The 22,550-nt window shown below is 38.4% G+C and overlaps 1 protein-coding gene across 1 annotated transcript in view; it reads left to right on the forward strand.

Moving 5' to 3' along the window:
- Window positions 1–1,356: 1,356 nt before the first annotated feature.
- The window catches only part of Lamb4 (laminin subunit beta 4), a 95,623-nt gene continuing 74,429 nt past the window's right edge, over window positions 1,357–22,550 (forward strand). Inside the window, exons 1-9 of the mRNA XM_027926516.2 lie at window positions 1,357–1,390; window positions 8,690–8,847; window positions 12,155–12,290; window positions 14,591–14,664; window positions 15,874–16,062; window positions 16,853–16,916; window positions 17,084–17,298; window positions 18,605–18,725; window positions 20,531–20,719. Of these exons, the coding sequence (XP_027782317.2) occupies window positions 1,357–1,390; window positions 8,690–8,847; window positions 12,155–12,290; window positions 14,591–14,664; window positions 15,874–16,062; window positions 16,853–16,916; window positions 17,084–17,298; window positions 18,605–18,725; window positions 20,531–20,719 (1,180 nt within the window). The remainder of the gene's footprint in view (window positions 1,391–8,689; window positions 8,848–12,154; window positions 12,291–14,590; window positions 14,665–15,873; window positions 16,063–16,852; window positions 16,917–17,083; window positions 17,299–18,604; window positions 18,726–20,530; window positions 20,720–22,550) is intronic.

Below are 22,550 nucleotides of genomic sequence, written 5' to 3' on the forward strand. Positions count from 1 at the left end.
CACATATGCACACACAGGTGCACACACTAAATATACATGCACATATACATATAGTTTGTGTACTCATATATCTGTGTATATATATATGTCTACATTTATATATCTATGTATCATATATCATATATATATATATATATACACATACCTATTATCTATTACACAGGTATGTCTATTTAAAACACATACACATCTTGACCAATTATTTCCATTCCATCTTAGAGGATAAAGATGTGAATTTTAAAGATTTAGCAGAAATATTCATAATAGGAAAATGTTAGAAACAAAGTACACATAAACCAATGGGAGAATCATTAAATAACTTCTGATTTCTGCATTCAGAGAGCTATTATGCAGTAATTAAAATTCTAGTGTAAGAGAACAGTTTTACCTTCTTTCTTCACAATCTTCTGAGGTGTCTGTACATACCCTTCTGAATCAGGGCTCACACAACAGTGTCTTAGGGTGGAGAGAGGCCTCTCTCCCAGGGGATACAAAGAGCTTCAAAGAAGAGTTGCTAGTTTGCTTTGTCATCCTGATGCCAGGATGACATCCTGATGCCCCACACTAAACTAAAACCACCAATTTTAAAATGTAGTTGGTGGTACAGAAAGATGTCCACAATATATTGATTGAAGCAAGTGACCACTATGATCCCATTTTTGAAAATTATTTACATACCAGGACAAAATTCTGAAGAACAAGATATCAATTGTTTTCTCTAGGTGTTGGTACTATAGGTAATATTTTCTTCGTTTTGCCTGTTCTACTTTTTCTATAATAAGTCTATAAAATTTTACAATTTTTTAGAAAAAAATTCTAAATGGGAAAAATGGGATAAATTTAAATATGTGAAGGAAATTTATATTTCATATTATTGCTCATAAACTATTGAATTCTGTGGTTTCCAAAAATAGTAAACATTAATAGCAGCTGGGCATGGTGGCACATACCTGTGATTCCAGTGATTTGGGAGGCTGAGGCAGGAAGATTGGAAGTTCCATCCAGCTTCAGCAACTTAACGAGGTCCTAAGCAACTTAGGGAGAACCTGTCTCAAAATAAAAGTTAAAAAAAGGATGGGGATATGGCTCAGTGGTTAACTGACCCTGAGTTCAATCCCCAGTAACCATCACCACCAATTAATAGCAAATGAATATCCGTTATAATTTTTATACTCCTATTTTTTTAAGGAACTGGGTGTTGTAGATATTTTGTGTCTCTAAACAGTAAGAACCAGCAGTCAAATTTGAGGACTTTTAAATAATTTGTGATGACAACAATGATTGAATCTATCAGTGACTGACTTTAACCATTTTTTAACCTAGCATAGTTGAATCCAGTCCTTTCTTGGCAAAAGAATGCAAATTCGACTGACCCTGTTTTTACACCTTGGTGAGTAGCAGTTGTCAAAATCCATTTTCTGCTTGTATTGAGTTATCCTAAAATATTTAGTAGAAATCAGTTTTAAACATATTCTCTTATTTTTTTCATACTGCTATTTTTGCATAGCCATTCTATTATATAATTGTTTCAAACAACTGAAAAATTCCACCCATACATGTTTAGTATTCACACATAGCTGTTCCTGTTGCTCCTTAACAGAAAGCTATCATCAGCAGGTAGGATAGATACTAAAGAATGTTGAATAGTTTAAGATTCTTAATTTGCAGATGCAATTCACTTAATTTTTTTTAAATAGTCTGCTTTGAACATAGCACTCTTCCCAGTGACAAGGTATTGTGAAGAACTCACAGGCAAAATTCCCTCTTCTAAATGAGCAGCATGTCCAAACTAAAAAAGGCCAAATTCTCCATGATTTTGCTGTCTTTAATAAACAAAGAATAATTTGCATTAGTCATAGAGAAGATGCTTCCAAAAATTAATTACTCCCTTCTGCCCTGAGGTTTCTATATCTATAACAGCCCTGCCTTTAGTTGTTGAATACTAAGTCACTTAGAATCTTCTCTTCAACTTTCAGAATCAAATCCTGAGGTAATTTCTCAGTTAGATTTGCTGGTGCTAGAGGAGCAACTGCAGAATGATGAGCCTTCAATTCGCCTGCTGAGAATTCCCTGCCTTGGAAAGGGGAGCCACAGGACAGTGGAAGCAGGGACTCCTGGGCCACCTGGGGCCCTTGGTTGATATCCACAGCCCAGGACTGTGGGGCTTAGAGTTGGCCTCAGCTGACTGTGTCTTCTGTGGCTGCCTTAGATGTCCTCTTTGGAACTAAACTAGTATTCAGTATTAGAACAGATCACTGAGGATCTCTCTGTCTTCCCCAGGCCTGTGTGTGGGATCCCTTAACCACACATTACAACGGATCTAAGCCACTCCAAGGTAACTGAGGGATCCCTCCCCTTTCTTGAGGGTTGGAGGGAATATCTTCAATACTAAATTAGCTCTGCCAGAAAAAGGACCCACTGCAGTGGATTCTGGATTCTTGAACCTAAGCTTGCCCTACTCAAAACCAAATCTCTAGGATTGCCTAAGGTCAAACTCCCAACCAGGTTGCCCACACATCATCAGCGTGGGCATTTTCTAGTTGGGAGTTTGACTATAAGTATTTATGCAATTACTGGACCCTATTTAAACATTTCACATTTCATTCTGACTGAGGAAGAGAAGAAGAATCATAAAAATTGCATTGGCCTCCAGATGTTGGAAATTGGATGCAAAGTACAAACCTTACGTAATACACATTCCTTATCACCCATGATAACTAAATGTGTGTGGGAATATAAAGGTATGTGCTTGCATCCTCTAAAACTCTGCAATGGACTCTAAAACGTGAAAACATCTCACATGATTAAGAACATTGTAGCAATATGCAAAATTATTAACCAGAAATATTATACAATGATAGTGATTTCTAGAAAATGATCCTTTACGGATAACAGATGCACATTTTCTTTGAATGAGCATATCTCCTAAATTCATTTTTAATAACATTCTCTCTTCATGTTTCATGACATTTTGTGTGGAATGAACCGAATTTCCAAAAATATAAACGTTTTTGTTCTCTGAATCAACTCTACCTATTGCTTTGTGATACTTTGGCAGTTGAAAATTCAGATGCAATTCACTTAATTTTTTTTAAATAGTCTTCAGCATGAAGTTTTAATTTCTGTGTTTCCAGCCATTTTTAATCAAGTGTTTTAGACTAAAAGTTCCTATTTGCACTTATACTATTATAAGAATAATAGTTCTATTTCCCCCAAGTCCTGGGATTTTTTTTTTTCTTAAAAGTACACATCTAATCAAAACAAGTTTGGCCAAGTCAGGTTAATAAAACATGTTAAAGTTCTAAGGCATCAATGCCAATAAAATAATTCAGGATGCAACTTGTCTAAAAGAACAAATCCCTGGAAGGGAAATCTTAGTTAATCCACATGTAGCATCAACAAAAATTTATACCTGAACTTTAAAAAAAAATCTCTAATTATTAGAGTCCAAACTCCTAAAAAGGATTTTATCCTAAATCCTAATACTAGGAAATAAGAGGAGATGTGAATTTGAGTTGTTGAATAAATAAAAGGAAAAATCCACATTTACCAATCTAGGATCATGTATTATACCACCAAAAGGGTGTAAGATGGAGCTGACTTTCTTTACATAATTACCTCAAAGGAAGAGAAAGAAATGTTGTGCCTTTGATTTAAAATAGCATTCTTTACAGGGAGGTTGAGGAGAGGAAAGTCCCTATTCCAACCGTCATTTAGTAATGGAGACATCAGGGATAATATCCTCAAATGTAGAATTCATGATCTGTGTATGTTTCATGCCTGATGATACAACATGACCAGAATAGTAGAATAGTTTATGTGGAGAATGTGTCCATATAAGAAATGATTTTTTCAAAAGCCTACATTTGTGGAGGTCAAGATGAAAGAAATCCACTAACTGTCAAACAAGTCTATGAGAAGAAATTATTTCTTTATATTTTATAATGGGGGAAATCTGAGGAGAAGCAAAATATATTTCACAGTGAGGTTATTATTTTTCATTATAGACCCCTTATTCTCACTCCTATCTACTGGAAAGGTTTGGCATAAATTTGCATATTTCACAGGAAAAAAAAGTATATAACAGCAGCTGAAATATGTCATGTGTGTGGTATTGTAGAGTGTGAGCTTTCCTTGGTTCACTCTCCAGAGACTGATGGGGAGTTTTTTTGTTTTGTTTTGTTTTTTGCAAGGGGGCTGTGGATACTTTATCTTTTGAGATCACATGCAGCTGTAAGAAATAATACAGACAGATCTTGTGTATCTTCCATTCGATTTTACTCAATGATGATATTTTGTATAATGATAGTGCAATATCACAACCAAGAAATTGACATTGATATAATTCACTGACCTCATTCAGTTTTATGTGTATACCTATATGTATATATATTTAATTCTGTGCAGTTTTATCTTATGCAAACATGACCTCATGCCTTATATAAATATTCACTCAATTAGGTCATGGACCAAATCAGTCCAATTGGAAAAAGGTAAGCAACAGAAGCAGACATTTCAGTAAAGAAGATATAAGGATGGCAAATAAGCTCATGAAAAGAGGTTAAACATTACTACTCATTAGGGAAACACCATTCAAAACCACAAAAGATATTATACACCTATCATAATGGTTAAGATAAAAAATAGTGGCAACCTCAGACATTACAGAGGATGTGGAAAAAGTGTATCCCTCCTACATTGCTGGTGGGAATATACAGTGTTACAAACACTCTGGGGAAAAATCTGATAGCTTTTTACAAAACTATGTTTACCATATAACCAATTGCACTCTTGAGCATCTATTGCAGAGAAATAACAACTTAGGCCCACATGAAAACCTGTGATACTGTACTATCCTATTCAAATATACTTTCTTCCATATTTTATTGGTGCATTATAATTTCACATAATGGTGATATTAATTGTTACATATTAATAATGCACATAATATAACAATAGAATTTGGAAAATATAATTTCCAGTATTTCTCCTTTCCCTCCCGATTTCCCCTCAATGTTCCTTTCTTCTACTCTACAGATCTTCCTTTAATTTTCATGAGAACACACACACACACACACACACACTTTTTATCCTTTTTCCTCTCTAGCTCCCACACATGAGATAAAATATATTACCCTCAGTTTGGGTTATTTCACTTGACATAATGGTCCCAAGTTCTATCCATTTTCCTGAAAATGACATAATTATGGATGAATAAAACTCTGATGTGCATATATTCCACATTTTCTTTATCCATCCATCTAATGACAGACACCTAAGCTGGTTGCATAGTTCAGGTATTGTGAATTGTGCTGCTACAAATAGAGGTATGCATGTATCGCCAGAGTATGTTGACTTTAATTCTTTAGGATAAATACCAAGGAGTGGTATAACTGGATCATATGGTGGTTCCATTTCTAGTCCTTTGAGAAACCTCCTGCTGATTTACATAGTGGTTGTGCTAATTTACAGTCCCACTAACAGTGCAAAACTATTCCTTTTCTTCCACATCCTCTCCAGCATTTATTATTTGTTTTCTTGGTGGCTGCCATTCTAACGGGAATGAGATAAACTCTCAATATAGTTTTGATTTGCATTTCTCTTATTGCTAAAGATATTTAACTCTTTTTAATATATTTGTTGGTCATTTGCATTTCTTCTTTTGAAAGTGTGTTTAATTCATTTGCCCATTTAATTGAGTTATTTATTTTTGTGATGTTAAGTTTTTTGAGTTCTTTATGTATTCTGGACATTAATTCAGAAGAGTAGCTAGCAAAGATTTTCTCCCATTCTATAGTTTCTCTCTTTACATTCTAATTATTTTCTTTACTGTATGAAAGCTTTCTAATTTGATGTTATCTCATTTATTAATTCTTGGCATTATTTCCTGAGCTTTAGGAGTTTTATTGAGAAAGTCATTGCCTATATGCTGGAGTGTTGACTCTATATTTTCTTCAAAGAAATAGTTTCTGATCTAATTTCTAGGTCTTTGGTCCATTTTGAGTTGACTTTTGTGAAGGGAGAGAGATAAGGATCTAGTTTCATTCTTCTACATAAGGATAACAAGGTTTCCCATGCCATTTCAAATATACTTTTTAAAAGAGGAAACAACTATTTCTACAAATAGCAACCCACAAAATAATACAGAAGGGCTATGGATATAGCTCAGTTGATAAAGTGCTTGCCTCACAAAACAGTACACGAATGCACTCATTCTATGTATTCGAATTTATCTGCATGCTAGCTGTAGACCTTAACTCCAATAAGATTCTATTTCATTTTATTCAAACTTCACAACAATTAGAAAATACATTCATGTTATTATTACAAGAGTGAAAAACATAAGATAATGAAGCATACTCTGCAGGCAAGAAATAAAATTCATTTATACATATAGGGATTTAACAATTCACTTACAATGATTCAAATTACCCATTCATTTGCTCCTAGTTTCCTTTCTTTATCTAACTCAGTGGCTCTCAAATATTATATTTAGAATTGTGTATACAAAGTCATGTATGTTGCAATATAAGCAATTTATGAAATGTTCCAGAGAAAATTTAATTATATATGACTAAAATCTTAAATCAATTCCTGAAAATTAACTTTAAGTCAGTCTTCAAGTCAGATGTTATAATACCCCACTTACAGAATTGAAGCATTTTTAGAACAGAAGACACTTAAATAAGATGGAATTTAGCATTTCCCGAAGTATTCTCCTAGTGTTGCATGGAGTGTTAATCTAAGGTGGATTAAAAAAAAATGCTTTTCATGGTATTGGCACCAAAATAGACATGAAGACAATGGAATAGAATAGAATACACAGAGACAACCCCATATAAATACAGTTAATTGTTACTAGAGAAAGATGCCAAAAACACTCCTTGGAGAAAAGATAATCTTTTTACAAATGGTTCTGGGAAAACTGGAAATCCATATGTAGAAGAATGAAACTAGATTCCTATCTTTCACTCTACACAAAATCCAATTCAAAGTGGATCAAAGTCCTAGGAATTAGACCAAAAACTCTGCAACTACTAGAAGAAAATGTAGGTCCAACACTCCAGCATATGGGCACAGGAACCAATTTCCTTAACAAGACCCCTAACGTGCAAGAAATAAAACTAAAAAAATCAATAGGTGGGATGCCATCAAATTAAGAATCTTCTGCACAGCAAAGGAAACAAGAACATGAAAAAAGAGAGCCTATGGAATGAGAGAAGATCTTTACCACTTGCTTCTCAGATAGGGCATTAATATATAAAATATACAAAGAACTCAAAAAACTTAACACCAAAAGAAAAATAATAACCCAGTTAATAAATGGGCAAAAGAACTAAACAGGCAATTCTCAAAAAAAGAAAGAAAAGAAATATAAATGGACAAGAAATACATGAAAAAATGCTCAATATCTCTAGCAATTAGTTAAATGCGAATCAAGACCATATTGAGATTTCATCTCACTCCAGTCAGGATAGCAATTATCAAGAACATGAATAACTATATGTATTGGCAAGAATGTGAGGAAAACGATACACTTATACATCATTGGTGGACCTAAAAACTAGCACAACCACTGCAGAAGGCAGTATAGATTCCTCAAAAACCTAGAAATGAGACCACCATGTGACCCAGCTATGCCACTCCTCAGTATATATCCAAAAGATCTAAAATCATCATCCTATAGGGATGCAGCTACATCAATGTTTATAGCAGTGCAATTCACAATAGCCAAGCTATGGAATCAGCCAAGGTGCCTGTCAATAGATTAATGGATAAAGAAAAATGTATATATATATATATATATATACACACACACACACACACAAACTTAGACTTAGGAATATTCTCTCAGAAGCTACACATGAATAATAGAGAACTGAGGTAGCGATTAAGATAGCATTACCCCTGCAGTGATCTTATCTCACTCATGACCAAATTCCCTCATTGCACATCTATAGGACATTAGGCATCAAAATGAATTGTTTGTCATACAGACTGAAACTCTTACTTTATCCTAAAGGGGGATGATTTGTTCCATGGGTTATCTGAACCCAACAATCAGGTTATAAAGGGGTTCTACTGGATCTACTTATTTTAAGGGAAAGATATTTCCCATGTATGTCTTAAAGTCTCCAATTTCATTTTTGCCATTGAAACAACAGATTTAACAGTCAGGATTAGGATTCTCCTTCCTAGTGTCTATTCATTAGGCTTCACTATTTGCCCTAAAATGACACATAAAGAATTCCCAGTAAACAGAAACTGTCTCTGAAGAGGTTTCCTCAAAGCAGAGCTGACACAAGAATTGGTGTGAAGTGATTCATTGAGAGAGTGCCATCAGGAGTAAAGGATTGAAGGCAGTGAACACAGGCCAGCCATGTGCCAAGAGAAGATGCTGAGCATGAACCCCAGGGTGGAGTGGATCCAATGGTATCACCCTTTTGAACCCTGTGTTCATCAGGCATTGGCTGTCCCAGGTGGGGCCCAGGGATGCAGATGGTGAACTCTCCCATGCTAGGAGATTCCCATCGGGCTGAGGGCACCAACAGCATCCACAAACTTGAATATCCACGAAACTGGTATTAAAAATAGATGAACCGTTAACTTTCCAGCTTAACCAATTGCTTCTTCAGGCCTTGGGCTCCTTTGGGCCACCTTCTGTGTAGCTGTTTTTGTTGTGTTCAAGGGTGGCTCATTTGCTCGAAAGCTCAAGACAAATGTGACCAGGGTGCCTGCCGTCCTACCCCTGGCAATCTCCTGTTGGGCCGCAGCACTCAACTTACTGCATCTTCTACCTGTGGGCTGAATGGAGCCCAGAAATACTGTATCCTCAGCTACCTGGAGGTGGGTCAGTCCCTTGTTTACTTACTGGGTCATTATTTAATCAATGATGTAGATTTTTCCTGTACACCTGGGCTCACTCAGACAACACTGAAGGATGGGACAATGCTCCTTCCTGAAGTGACCTGGGCAATATAATTAAAAGTCTAGGAAACCTTGACTAATCAGAAAATACAGAAAGTCTGCCAAATTTCTATTTCCTGTATATTCAGAATTAGACAGGAAAGTCTTTATGGTTCAATCCTTGACGGGAATTACAATAAAATCTACTGTTTTACTTATCACTCCCATAGAGCAAACATAATTGACTCATTCAGTGAACATCAAAGGTGCCTCAGGGCCTCAAAACCATTGCTCTGAAAATGAGTCCCCATTGCTCAGCCTTAGGTAGACAGAGGACTTTGAATGGACTGCACATCACCCTCATGATACCACTTGGAAGTTGCATTGTTTCAAAACCATAGATTCCAATGTGAACATATTTTTATGTCTTTTCCCCTTAAAAACCAGTTTTTATAAGAAGACCAGTGGCTTTTCAGGGTTCTTCCTCCCTGTATCCTGGCGGCAGAACAAGCATCCAAGGTCATCTGAGTATCGTACCTGCTGAGAACCCTGAGACAATCACGTTCACCCTTAAATGAGAGGATGTACAGGAAGGAAGTTGGACATAAGCCTAATGTTGGTGGCCCAGGATTTTCCATGTATTGTTTATTTAAGGCATCTTGTTTAGGTCTCTGGAAAATGCTTTGTATTCTAATTGATTCTGAGTAAAAGAAGATGATTATAAATAGGTGGAGACAATACTTGTGTGCTTAGCACTGTTCTGTTTGGGAAGTACTTATGTAAGAAAGCAAATCCTCTACATGTTGTAAGGAAATTACATGGAGGAAGTTTTGCTCAACCCTAGGCCAGCTGGGATAGATAGCCCTTCAAGAGATTTTACTAAGTCCAGCTCCTCTAGACAAAAGTGGTTCTCAACTCTCCAGCACTAGCACCGTCCATCTTGTTCTTCAACGTCTGGCATTTGTTTACGGTGGTCAGGAGCCAGTGTACTCTGTCAATCACCAGAAATTGGTGATTCTATATCTCAAAGTTATACCACTAGAAATAAAAGTTATTCAGAAAATCAAAGTAAAGGCTTTCTTTTGTTTGGAGAATGACAGAAAGCTTAGACCTGGGGGGTGATTCGAAATATTTCAGGCTGACAAGTATCACAGGTGGGGCTACAGATCTGAGTCTATGTCAACATTTGTGCAGCAAAGAGAATGATTGTCCTGCACCCATTGTCTAAGAGAAGTGACAAGCAAAACATTTTCTTTAGAAGCTTCAAGTCAATGCTGATGCACTGCATTTCCCAAGTTGGAATGCCCACATCTGGTGGCCACAGCTAAGAATCCTCTATAGCCAACCCAGTGAAAGACATTGCTTCTAAAATGTTTACAGAAAAAAAAAAATAGCCTAAAAGACCCAAAGTTAAACATTTTCCCTAATTATTTTCATAGTATTATTTGAAATACTTCAAGGACTTAGCATCTTTTGGTGGCATCACAAGTCTTCTGCTGATCTTCTAGGACAGGTCTGGGACAAACCGACTCATAGGAAGAATTGATCTAGCATCTGTTGTGTGTTTGTTTATTTGTGGTGCTGGGGATCAAACCCAGGGTCTCATGCATGCTAGGCAAGCACTCTCTTACTGAGCCACATCCCAAGGCCCGTCTGTTGTGTCTTAATCTTCAAAGAACATCTTGATTTTTCTTCAACAACAAGCTTAAGGCGTCCAGTGATTCTGAAGCACACTGATTATGTGGATTTTTTGGAGGGCTGGTTTACTTGGACAGATTCCAGCTGAAATAATCATTAAAATCATGTGCGTTCAGTCAACAAATTTTATTGAGCATCAACTTTATGCTAGACACTATTCCAGGGAAGGGATATATAGAGAGAAACAGTAAACCAAGTCCTTGCCTTCATTCAGCTTAAATTCTAGATGGAGATACATAATATAGTCTCAAGTAGCGTAAGGATTTATAAAACACGTAAGTTAGAGAAAAGGTCAACAGTGATAGCAAGCCGTGGTGAGGGGAGGTGGTGGCATTTTAGATAAGGTAGTTGAGGAAAAGCTCTTTGAGAGGTTGGCATTTACACAGGGACCTGAAAGAAGGGAAGGATCAAGAGAGAAGACTATTGGGGTGAGAGAATGACTTCTGCCAAGACCCCAAAGAAGAAGGGTTTTTGGTGAGCTTGAAGAAGAGCAAGAAGCACGTGTAGTTAGAGCCAGGTGACAAAGGAAGACAGGTAGAAATAAAGTTAAAGCCATGGCCCTGATCAGACAATCAACAGTCACCAGGGACCTGCCCGCTGAGGACATAGGATGTCACAGGTAATTGGTGGCACAGAAAATTATAATGAGCAGTCTCTACTTCTTGGAAGTTTTACAAAAACTCTCCCTCAGAGTCCCTCAAGTGTGAGCCAGGAATAACTGTGCAGGCCACTGAAAGTCCTTTGAAAATGTGCATAGAGCCCTCGAGGAGTTTTAAGCAGAGCTACAATTTAAGCTACACCTTAAATTAAGGAAGCTCAAAAGCCAGGCTTTTCTCTTGTCACCTTTGAAAATCCTTCCTAAGCAGAACTAGTTCCAATTTTATTGAGCATCAACTTTGTGCTAGACACTATTCCAGGGGGGGATATATATATATAGAACAGTAAATGAGATCTTCTAGTCTGCAAGACAGGAGGATGGGCCTCTTTGTTGTGAATTTAATGGAAATCCTTTTCCTCTGTCCAAAAATGTGACATAAAGGTTTTTTTGTCATGAAAGCTTCCCTACCCCAAACTATCTAAGCTGATAGAAAAGGAATCAAATGACAGTTGCAGATAACCTAGTACTCCAGTGTTTCATGAATTTCTTCTTTCCAAATATTATTTCCTTTTTTGGCTAAAGGAAATAATTCAAAAAAATTATTTTGAGTTGGACTCTCCTGAAAATTCAAAAAATACACCATGAGTATTTCTCTATATTTAAAATAACTTGCAGAACATCTGCCTCTTACAGGAGAAAAATTAGTAACACATTTGTATTTTTGCCCCCAAATGCATAAACTTATATAATTTCTAGGTCATATTTGAGTTCAATTTGTTATTGTATTTAAGCACCTATTGATGGAAAAAGTGATGTCTTGTTATTTCCTCTGCTTTTTATTTTTAGCCCGATTGAAAGATAAATATAGTGTGTACAGCTTGTTTTTAGATTCAGATCAACAATAAGTAGTTAAAATTCCTTATTTTTAAATTTAATAATGGTGTTTTCCAGGGGGAACAAAAATGTTTCGTGTGTGACTCCCGATTTCCCTATGACCCATATTCCCAGCCTAACAGTCACACCATTGAGAATGTAATCACAAGTTTTGAACCAGACAGAGGAAAGAAATGGTGGCAATCTGAGAATGGTATGATCAAATTTCTTTTCAGTTTTTCATTTCTTCATATTTTAATAAGGCACCTTCCTCTTTGCCTGCTTTTTAACAATAGCACTGCAAGATGTGATCCACCAACAATGTGAGCCAAACTTATTTTCCTTTTAAGAAAGAATATTTTCCTTTAGAGAAACCGAAATGTATTTTCAGCACCTACCTCAGAATATTTCATATATGGGGGAGGAAACTATCTTTGTATCCTTTTGTTCTTTATAAAAAAATTAAAAAGTTTATGAAGTGTTGGTGAATTAACCCTAATTTAAAACACACTGATGTGAACTGAATGAATAATGCCAGGGGATGTTTGGGAATTAACACCAGGTACTTTTTCCTTCTTTAATCCATGAAGAGAGAGATAAAGAATATTTTGCTCCTTACAACGAGCTAAAGCTTTTAATTTAAAATTGAAAAGATAATTGGCTACTAACTTTAAGTTCTTTCCTCCCTGAAGTGACATCCTCCTCTGCTTGTGACAATGGTGCTATGGAGCCCCACACTGGCCATGACCATCTGTTGGTCTGAAGGTCTGACAGGCCCACTCTAAGTGTGAACCTGATGAGGGATCCCTCTTGTCCCACCCATCCCTGGGCCTTATCTTCATGATCTAACTCCATTCCATGCATGAAGACCTCCCCAAGGGGCAGCCTCCTCACTCGCAGCAGCCCCTCTTCAACATGGGTGTGGAGCCCTCTCAGTTTCCCTTAGCAACAAAATCATTCCACTCACCACATCTCTAGGTTGCACTTTGGGTTCTAATATTTCTATTCTCTTCATATTTCTAAATATATTTCTTTTAGAGGATCCTAGACCATTAGAGAACAGCATGGGAATCATCATATTATATAAGATAGTTTGGGGCAAGCATAACATGAGGCAGTTTTTCTATGCCATCTGCTTGACAAAGGCATGACTGGTGTCTACTAAATGTCATTTCATTTTGGATCCCAGTTATCGTTGAGCATTGGACTCTCCTGAATGAATAGGATGTTGTTTTTACTGCAGTCCCGTCTTCATTGATGAATGGTTGCCATTTTTGCTTAACAGCTGTTCTGACCCACACGTCCAGCATTTGTTCCACTTGTCCTCACAAAGAGAATGTCACTCTGTCAGAGCCGAATACACAATGAGGGTTCTCAACCAAGCGTTTTCAAAGAGAGGAAAGTAGATCTCTTCCTAGAAAACATTGGAGCCTTTGACACAAAACCCAGAATACGGCTGAACTCTCAGCAGCAAACTCTTCCCCCCTGTTCAGCCTAGGGTCTAAGCTGGACACCGGCTCACTGTGTCAGACCACTGTTGTCTAGAGCTGCACCATGCAGTCTGCTAGCCCCTAGCTACGGGAGGCTGCTGAGCACTTAAAACATGGCCAATCCAAGCTGAGTTGTGCTACAAATGAAAAAACACCTCAGATTTCTAAAACATCATTTAGAAAATGTCTAACAAAGCATTTCAATTTTAAAATATTGATTATAGGCTGAAATGATAATATTGTGGCTATATTGGTTTAAGTATGTTATTAAAAATAAATTTAACTGGTTCACTTTCTGTTTTCAAAGTAGTTACTAGAAAAAAATTTATTCATGTCCTCCTCATGAGTCATTTTGAATAAGACTCATGTTCTGCTTCTGTTGGACAGTGCTGCTCTCAAGAGCTCTGGGCTTCCATCAGGTCCAGGTCAAGGTGGATGCTCCATTTGCATGTTAGAGATGGATCACAGCTAACTAGATCCATGCAAAGTCCTGGCTAGGACTTTTGTCATCTCCTCAGTCACAGAGGAGCCCACAGGTCCCCCACTTCAAGGGGAATGTTCCAAGCTATGTTTTATGATAAATGAGTAAATTCTAGTTCAAATGAGTTAGCAACTGTTGGAAGAAACAGGTGTGTTGATTTTCATCATGCTCCAGCTTGCTAGCTCCTGTTTATGTGTAGTCTAGATCTAAGCTAAGGAAATGAACTCTCTCTTCTCACCCCATGGGAAAGGGCCTGAAACTCCCTCGGGGGCATGTGATGCTGCCACACAGTGGCTGCTTATGTTGCCACCAAAACATGCCTGCATGCCTGCAAAGACCAGGATATATCTATGCTATTCTCACATAGATTTCCTGGGCCTGGAGTGGCCCAGCAGCATGTCCAGACTGGCAAAGAGCGTTGACTACCTGCCTGTGATGTCAAAGGTATCTTACTATAAGCAAGCCAAAATAAGGGGTTAACATGATAAGCCGGGATTTCTCAAAAGCATTGATTTTTTTTTTTCTTTCTGGATCTTTCTTTAGGCCTTGATCACGTCAGCATCAGATTGGACCTAGAGGCGATATTTCAGTTCAGCCACCTTATACTGACCTTTAAGGTACAGAGGGACAGGCTGGCTGTCCCCTTTACCTGTCCCTTTTACCTGTCCCATAATCTGAACTTTCACTTTTTTACAGAGAACAAAAGCAGAATAGGTCTAGCGTCAACTTTTGTCACTTGGGTTTTGTTCTTCAGTAAAAATTTTAAAAATTGTTTATTAATTAATGAGTAAATGGTTAAATTTTTTTTCTAAAATCTTAGAAGACAAACTTCAGGTAATAGGTGATAAGAACCATAAGAATTAGAAAGATAATTCATAGGAGAAAAGGACAGGAACTGAGGATTATTTGGGGAAAGATGGAAAGATTGTGATCAACAGAAGAAGAAAAATTAGACTCTTTACTAAGGATGGTCAGATGCCAGAGCAAATCATTGTGCTAGAGTCTTTCATAATCACTCATCAAAATTTTAACTTTGATTTCAGGCCTGGTACTAGTTTTGATAATAAAGAATGAGTGTAAAATAAAAAACAAACAAAAATGATTATTGGTCTTTGCCCCCAGAGAACTTACCATCTATTGATGAATACAAGCATATAAATAGGAAGTTGTAATACAAAGTACAGAAATAGAGGCATGATTAGAATGCAAGGAGACTTAGCTGAAGAGGCTAAATCTGCTCTGGGGAATCAGAATCAACTTCACAGATGAGTTTTGAAGGATGTAAAAGAGTTTGCCTGAGGAAAAATATTCTAGGTTAAGGGAATCAAAGTGAATTGCTGTTAAATATTAATGGAATTAGCTTTTCAACTTATATGCCATCTTCCTTCAATTACTAGTTCACATAGTCATAAATATTTTCAAAATGCAATTAGATTCTGAGGACAAAGTATTTATTCACAAATTCTTCCCTACTTACTGGAATGAGATCTAGGTGGGTTTACTATATAGTAGATTTAAAAGATACATATAAAGTTGGGAAAAAATGGAATTACAAAATAAGAATGGCTGGGAGCAGTGGCACACACCTGCAATCCCAGTGGCTTGGGAGGCGGAGGCAGGAGGATTGCCAGCCTTCAGCAACAGGGAGGCACTAAGCAACTCAGTGAGACCCTGTCTCTAAATAAAATACAAAAAAAGGGCCGGGGATGTGCTCCTGAGTTCAATCCCTGGTACCCCCCCACCCAAAAAAAAAAAAGAATGTTCAATGTGAAGTAGGTAATAAAATCTGCCTCTGTGACAATTACAACTTTTACTTATTTTCATAGACTTTTCGGCCTGCTGCAATGTTAGTGGAACGATCCACAGACTACGGACACTCCTGGAAAGTGCTCAGATATTTTGCAAAAGACTGTGCTGCCTCCTTTCCTGATGTCACATCTGGCCAGGCCCAGGGAGTGGGAGACCTTGTTTGTGACTCCAAATATTCAGATATTGAACCCTCAACTGGTGGCGAGGTAAAATTTCCTTCCTTTTCAAAACTTTCAAAAATGTGATTGACTCAAATTTTAGAAGAAATTTATATTATATACTGAAATTTATATTACTTACTGAAATATAACTTGAGCTGTTTGTTTTTTAAACATGAAAGTGTCTAGATTGAAATGATTCCTGAATAAGAAATTATAAATACATTAGAAATAATCCTTCATAAGAATGCCCAGCTAAAGGGTAAACAGGGCTAAAATCTAAACTGGGCCCTATGGCCCTGGTCACCTGTTTCTAACCCTTGCAAAGGAGTCACAGGCCAGCAGCATCTCTGGGTTCACCATCCCATTCCCATGCTCTTCAAACCACCACCCAGTGGAATCCCAGGAACATCCCTCTAAGCAAAGCTGGTGACTGGCAGGGGGTCAGGGTGGGAGTGGGGTTGGAGGTACTATTTCATCAGGGAGGTAAGAAAGAATTGGTGGCAGGTGATAGTTTCAGAACTCTTTGCCAGCCCAAATTGATGGTGGCTTGCTGAATTGTCTACCACTCCACCCCAACCCAGCTTGGACCCCTCTTCACCAATAGCATCATTCCTTCTGTCTGTAGGGATACCTGTGATGAAGAGCCAGGAAGGACTGGTTCACCCCTGGCATTCATATTTGTTCTTGGTACTTTTATTTATATTCTAACCCAAGTGATAATTTATATCCTACATCAGCTCAGTCTACTTGCAAGATCAAAAACTCTTTCGAAGAAAATTAGACAATTAGGTTTTGGGGTTGCATGCTATACATTTATCTACATTTGTTTTTACAGGTTGTTTTAAAAGTTTTGGATCCCAGCTTTGAAATAGAAAACCCTTACAGCCCCTACATCCAGGGTATGAATTGTTTTGTATGTTTCCTGCTTCTCTTTAAATTTTGTGCCAGGACTATTTCTTGTAACAGCATCTCCATAGCATGCTAAGGGAATGTTAGTCAAGGCGGGCACCTTGAACCAATGCAACTTAAATGCATATTTATATATTGTTTCATTTTCACTCTCTAGATCTTGTAACATTAACAAACCTGAGGATAAACTTTACCAAACTCCATACACTTGGGGATACTTTTCTGGGAAGGAAGCAAAATGATTCCCTTGATAAATACTACTATGCTCTGTATGAAATGGTTCTTCGGGGAAGCTGTTTTTGCAATGGCCATGCCAGTGAATGTGGTCCTTCACAGAACGAGCGGGGCGACACTTTCAGCTCCCCAGGAATGGTGAGTCATTAATCCAAAGAAAAGTTGGCTCTTCTTCCTGTCCCTTGCTGTCCTGATGCTGAATGCACTCCAGACCTCTACATGGAGATCAACAAATCCTACTGCCAGTTTTCTGTTGGAGCAGGAAACTGTCATTCGACCTTGTCCAACAGGCCATCTGGGGGCCTTTCTTCTAGCCAGAGTTTCTTGTGAATTATGCCACCTATGAATTTCATTCTACTAATGAGCAGATTTTATAATTTATGATTTCAAGATAGCCAATCTTGACCTCCTTTTGTTATTTTTCAGGAAATGGAGATTCAATAGGGCTAAACCAGAATTTCACATTCATTCTCTTGCAAAAATTTATTGAAGGTCTGTTGATGTGAGATATTGTACTCAAAGCTAAACTGTTTAAGAAAATATCTGATGTTATAAAAATGTTCAATCCAAGTAATATTCTTTTACTCTGAATAACAATACCTTAATACTGAAGATTGCCCTCATTCTTGGAACTAGTCTTAAAGGTTGGTGTAATAGAACTGTTTTTTTGTTTGTTTGTTTATTTTTATACCTTTATTTTATTTATTTATATGTGGTGCTGAGGATCAAACCCAGTGCCTCACGCATGCTAGGTGAGCGCTCTACCACTGAGCCACAACCCCAACCCCAATAGAACTGTTTTTGTTTCATTTTGTTGTGATGCTGAAGAATGAACCCAGTACCTTGCATGTGCCAGGCAAGCATGCTACCACTGAGCCATATCCCCAGCCCACTAACTGTGTTTCTGTGCAAAGTCCCAGGGGTGTGCCTACTAAATAAATTTAGACCATTTACTAGGCATAAATCTCAGGCTTACTGTCTAGGCCATTGTATCTTCCCACCCAACAACTTCTATTTTTCACCAAAATAGAGCAACACTCTGAACGTTGGTCATTTAGAGAAAAACCAAGAGAATCACATGTCTTACAGTTTCCCTTTTTAACTCCCTATTTCCCCTTATGGTTCTAAACACCCAATAAACACCCCTCCCTCAACACTCCCATGTCCATTCTGTCTCTCATTTTACTGAGGTTGTAATGTTTGGCGCTGAAATAGAATTCAGGGGGAAAATGTATTTAAATGTTCACTGAACTTTTGAAAATTTTTAAAGTTTAAAAGCTAGTTAAGCAGGCAATTGAAGATAATTGAGGTTGTTATTGTCACTAACACGTGGAAAAAGAAGAGTCAGAGAGGGCCCATGGCCAGATCTTTCATTTTTCACTTAAAGAACCCCAGGGCTTTTCAGAGAAAAGGCATATTTTAACACTGTTTATTGCACATGCAGGTTCATGGTCGGTGCGTCTGTCAGCACAACACAGATGGCCCCAACTGTGAGAGGTGCAAGGACTTCTTCCAGGATGCTCCATGGAGACCAGCCATAGGCTCTCAGGACAATGCATGCAGATGTAGGTGAAAAAAATCCTCATATGGATTGAATGTATTCTGTATTCCCAGTTTTGGAGAATACATAGTTCATTCACTGGGGCTGCAGGTTGCAGAGGTGATGAGGCTGTGGCTCCCAGCTCTAATTGTGTGACATCTTAATCCCTCCAGTTATGTCACATAGAAGAACCACCAAATTCTGCAACTGTTACTACAATAATTTTTTTGATAAAATTATATGTGTTTTGTGTGGCACATTTTCAGAGGCTAGGCAGAGTCTTGTGATGTTAAAATAACTAAAGGCAATGCACAGAGAGCTCGACCATCTTCCTGAATGATCATGCGGTCCCTAAACAGGACCTTAAGCCACATATAGGATGATGGGAGAAAGGAGATCCAGAATTGAAATTGACAGGCTACTATATAAAATATAATATAAATTATTATTAATAAAATGTGGGAGACCAACCTCGCACATGACTGAGTTAACTCCCCTGCTGGGCGATGTGGTGTCAGGCACCCATGCTGCTAGACTGCCCCCTCTTCTAGGGTTCAAGTGACTGTCTTCGTGCCCGGGCATGTCTTCCTACAGCCCCATGGGTGGAGCTATGCTCACCTGTTCCTTTGTAATGTAACCCCTTGCCCTGTTTAAGATAGAATGTTCCATGGAAGTGCCTTGTGTGTGTATCCTTCTCTTACTGTGCTCTTGGGTGTGGCCTACCTAGAAGTCACTCAACCTGCCAACAGTGGACATCATGAAGATAGACTCAGCCCCCTGAAACCTGACCCCTTGCCTCATTTGAATAGCTTCTCCTCAATAAAAGGGGTCAGCCTGTGCTCGCTCGTGCGCTCTCTCTCTCTCTCCCTCTCTCTTCCTGTAGACCCTTAAGGTCAGAAGAGCTGTCCCAGCGACCCCAAAGAAAAAGGTATTTGTGTCTCTTGTGTGGTTATTTTGCAGCTCCCTGATTAGCCCAGTTCAACTGGAGTGACCCCCGAGCCTTTTAGTCATGAACAGAAACCCGCCAATAAAATATTCAGGTTGATAAGATGTTGTTTTTGTTGCTGGCAACATGTTTGCTACTTCTGAATTTTGATGAACTTCTAAACAATCTTGTTATTTATTTTCTTTTCCCATATTTAGAAAAATAGGACTTGAGGAAGAGAAAGGAAGTCCCTTAGAAGACCTCTAGTAAAGAAGCCCTTTCCGCCACAGTCACAGTACACAACCAAACATGGGCCAAATTTAGGCTGTTTATAGAGAAAAACCCAAGAGATATTACCATGAAGACAAACAAATTCCTCTAAACAGACTGGCTGGCCCTCTAATTCTCTGGCTGAGCCCCAGATGAGATTTCATATGACCTGCAACCTTTCCTGCAGCTTTTCTGTCCCTACAGAGGGGCATAATCTGAACAGGGCTCAGCTCCATCTTATTTGAGAATCCGAGTATATATAGAACGCTTCAGGTGAAAAATTCAAATTTACAGAGCATAAGTAGGTAAAAGCGCTCTATGAAACTACACATATTGCACTCTGTGGCTTCTAGGTCGCTTAAATGATTTATTTTGTTTGCATCATTTTTAAAAAAACTACATATTAAACATTGAAGGAACACATTTTATAGAAAGTACCGGAGCAGAAACAGAGGGGTGAGGGATCCTTGGAAAGCAGCGGTTTGGGCCCTTTGTACCTTTGCTGCGTCTAGAAAGAGGTGCGAGTGGCTGTGGCCAGGAAGAGAGGTGCAGGACCGGAGTGTGGAACAGGGCTTGGTTCCTCCTGAGATGTTGGCGAATCTCTCAGGCACTAAGGCAATCTCCTCCTTTCTCAGCATGTAGCTGTAATGGCCACTCTGACCGCTGTCATTTCGATCTGGCCACGTACCTGGCGAGTGGCGGCCTCAGCGGGGGCGTGTGCGAGGACTGCCAGCACCACACGGAGGGCCAGCACTGCGACCGCTGCAGACCCCTGTTCTACAAGGACCCCCTCAAGGCCATCTCAGATCCTGATGCATGCCTGCGTGAGTCCCCAACCCCAACCCTGCCCCACCCTTTCCACTCATCCAAGGAAGTTCTGATTTGGCTTCACTGGGGCTGCCAGTCCCCACTCTGCTTAATGGGTCTCCAAACAACCCTATTTGGGAAGGCGGGGGCGAGGCGTGCATAAGCGCTTCAGCTTTAAGAGCTTTTCTTTCTCCAAACAAGTTGAGCCAACTAATCCAGGTGGGTCTTGAAGGTCTTGAAGCAGGACCTGATTCTATCAGGGAATCAGGAAACAATTCTGAATTCAACCAGGAGGGGCAGATGGCTTCCCAAGATCCCTTCAGGTGTCTTGAGAATCATGGAATTAGCTTCACTTAGGGAAGTAGCTAAAGAGGTGACTTGCCTAAAACATTTGACTGGCTTGAGACAATTCAATTTTGCTGTTTAGATGAATAAGGTAAGGTATTGCCTTGCTTCATAAAATAATTTAAAAAAAGAAGAACAGGAGGGAAACTTTTAAAATCTCTTATCTTTCATCTCAACTATTTTATGAGAAATAATTCAAGCACATACAAACTAATAGACAATAATATACCCACCACCAACTTTATTAAAACCTAAACTCATCTTATTGCCACCAGGACTTTCTTTAATAAAACATAACAGGCACCATCCAGGTCCCAGGTGCACCCCATTCCTTCACCCTCCTTCCTAGGAGTAAGCTGTCTCATATACTAAGTATTTATCATTATCATTCTTGTTTTATGCTTTCATGTGTGTTTTTATCCACAAACAACGTAGGTTGGCACATTTTCAAATTTTTGATAACAATGATTTTAGATAATAATATTATGCCATAAATAACCTTCAGAAACTTGAATATTTCATTCAACATTATACTTTTAAGATATGTCCATATCAAGTAGCCCTTCTTTCATTTTAATTTCTGTATTGAATTACATCCTATGACAAAGTGTATTTGTCCCATTTTCCTTCTGATTCTACAATAAGCATTTCTGTATTTGTGACTTAATATACACATGCAAGGACTATCCCTAAGCAACACAACTGAGAGTGGGATTTCTGGCCCATGGGGTATGCACCTCTTCAAATTGATTAGATAATACAGAATCGTCCTGTGCCAATTGCCACTCACACCAATAGTGTAAAAACCTCCTGTGGCTCTATATCCTTGCCAGCACTCAAATTTTGTTAATCTTGGTTTTGTCACACTTTTATTTAGTAAATGAAGTGTTAACTCAACGTGGTTTTAATTTGTATTTCTCTGCAGGACTGAAATTAAAATGAGGTAAGCAAAGCACTATTTCCCAAATGTATGTAGCATTCACTGTCAGGGTCATGTAAGTGCATACTTGTCTTCTTAAATTTTATACCCTAGGCACTTTGCTTGCCTCACTGTAGTCCCATCATTACTGTATGTTATAGCCCAGATAAATACTCCAAACTGACTTAACCATACCCTGTGTGAGTAACTGGGTCTGAGATCTTATTTATAAACTAAGAAGTTAGTCTGCTTCCCACCTCCCCCCCTCCATGTTTGCTGGTGGAAGACATGACAGTCTTGGGCCAAAGGAAAAAAAAACTTTATTATTCATGCCAAGCAAGCAATAAGCTCAGTGGCTGAGCACTTGCCTCACATGTGTGAGGCACTGGGTTTGATCTTTAGCACCACATAAAAATGTAACAAATAAAATAAAGGCATTCTGTCCAACTACTACTACCAAAAAAAAAAAAATCATTGTGTTGGCTTGGGTTCCCATGTACCCAAGACCCAAGTCCCAAGGATACCAAATGGATACTGCACACACTTAGTGAGCTTATGCCACAGACAAGGAATATTGAACTTGG

The sequence above is a fragment of the Marmota flaviventris genome, chromosome 1, assembly GCF_047511675.1.
Source record: "Marmota flaviventris isolate mMarFla1 chromosome 1, mMarFla1.hap1, whole genome shotgun sequence".
NCBI classification, from domain to species: domain Eukaryota; kingdom Metazoa; phylum Chordata; class Mammalia; order Rodentia; family Sciuridae; genus Marmota; species Marmota flaviventris.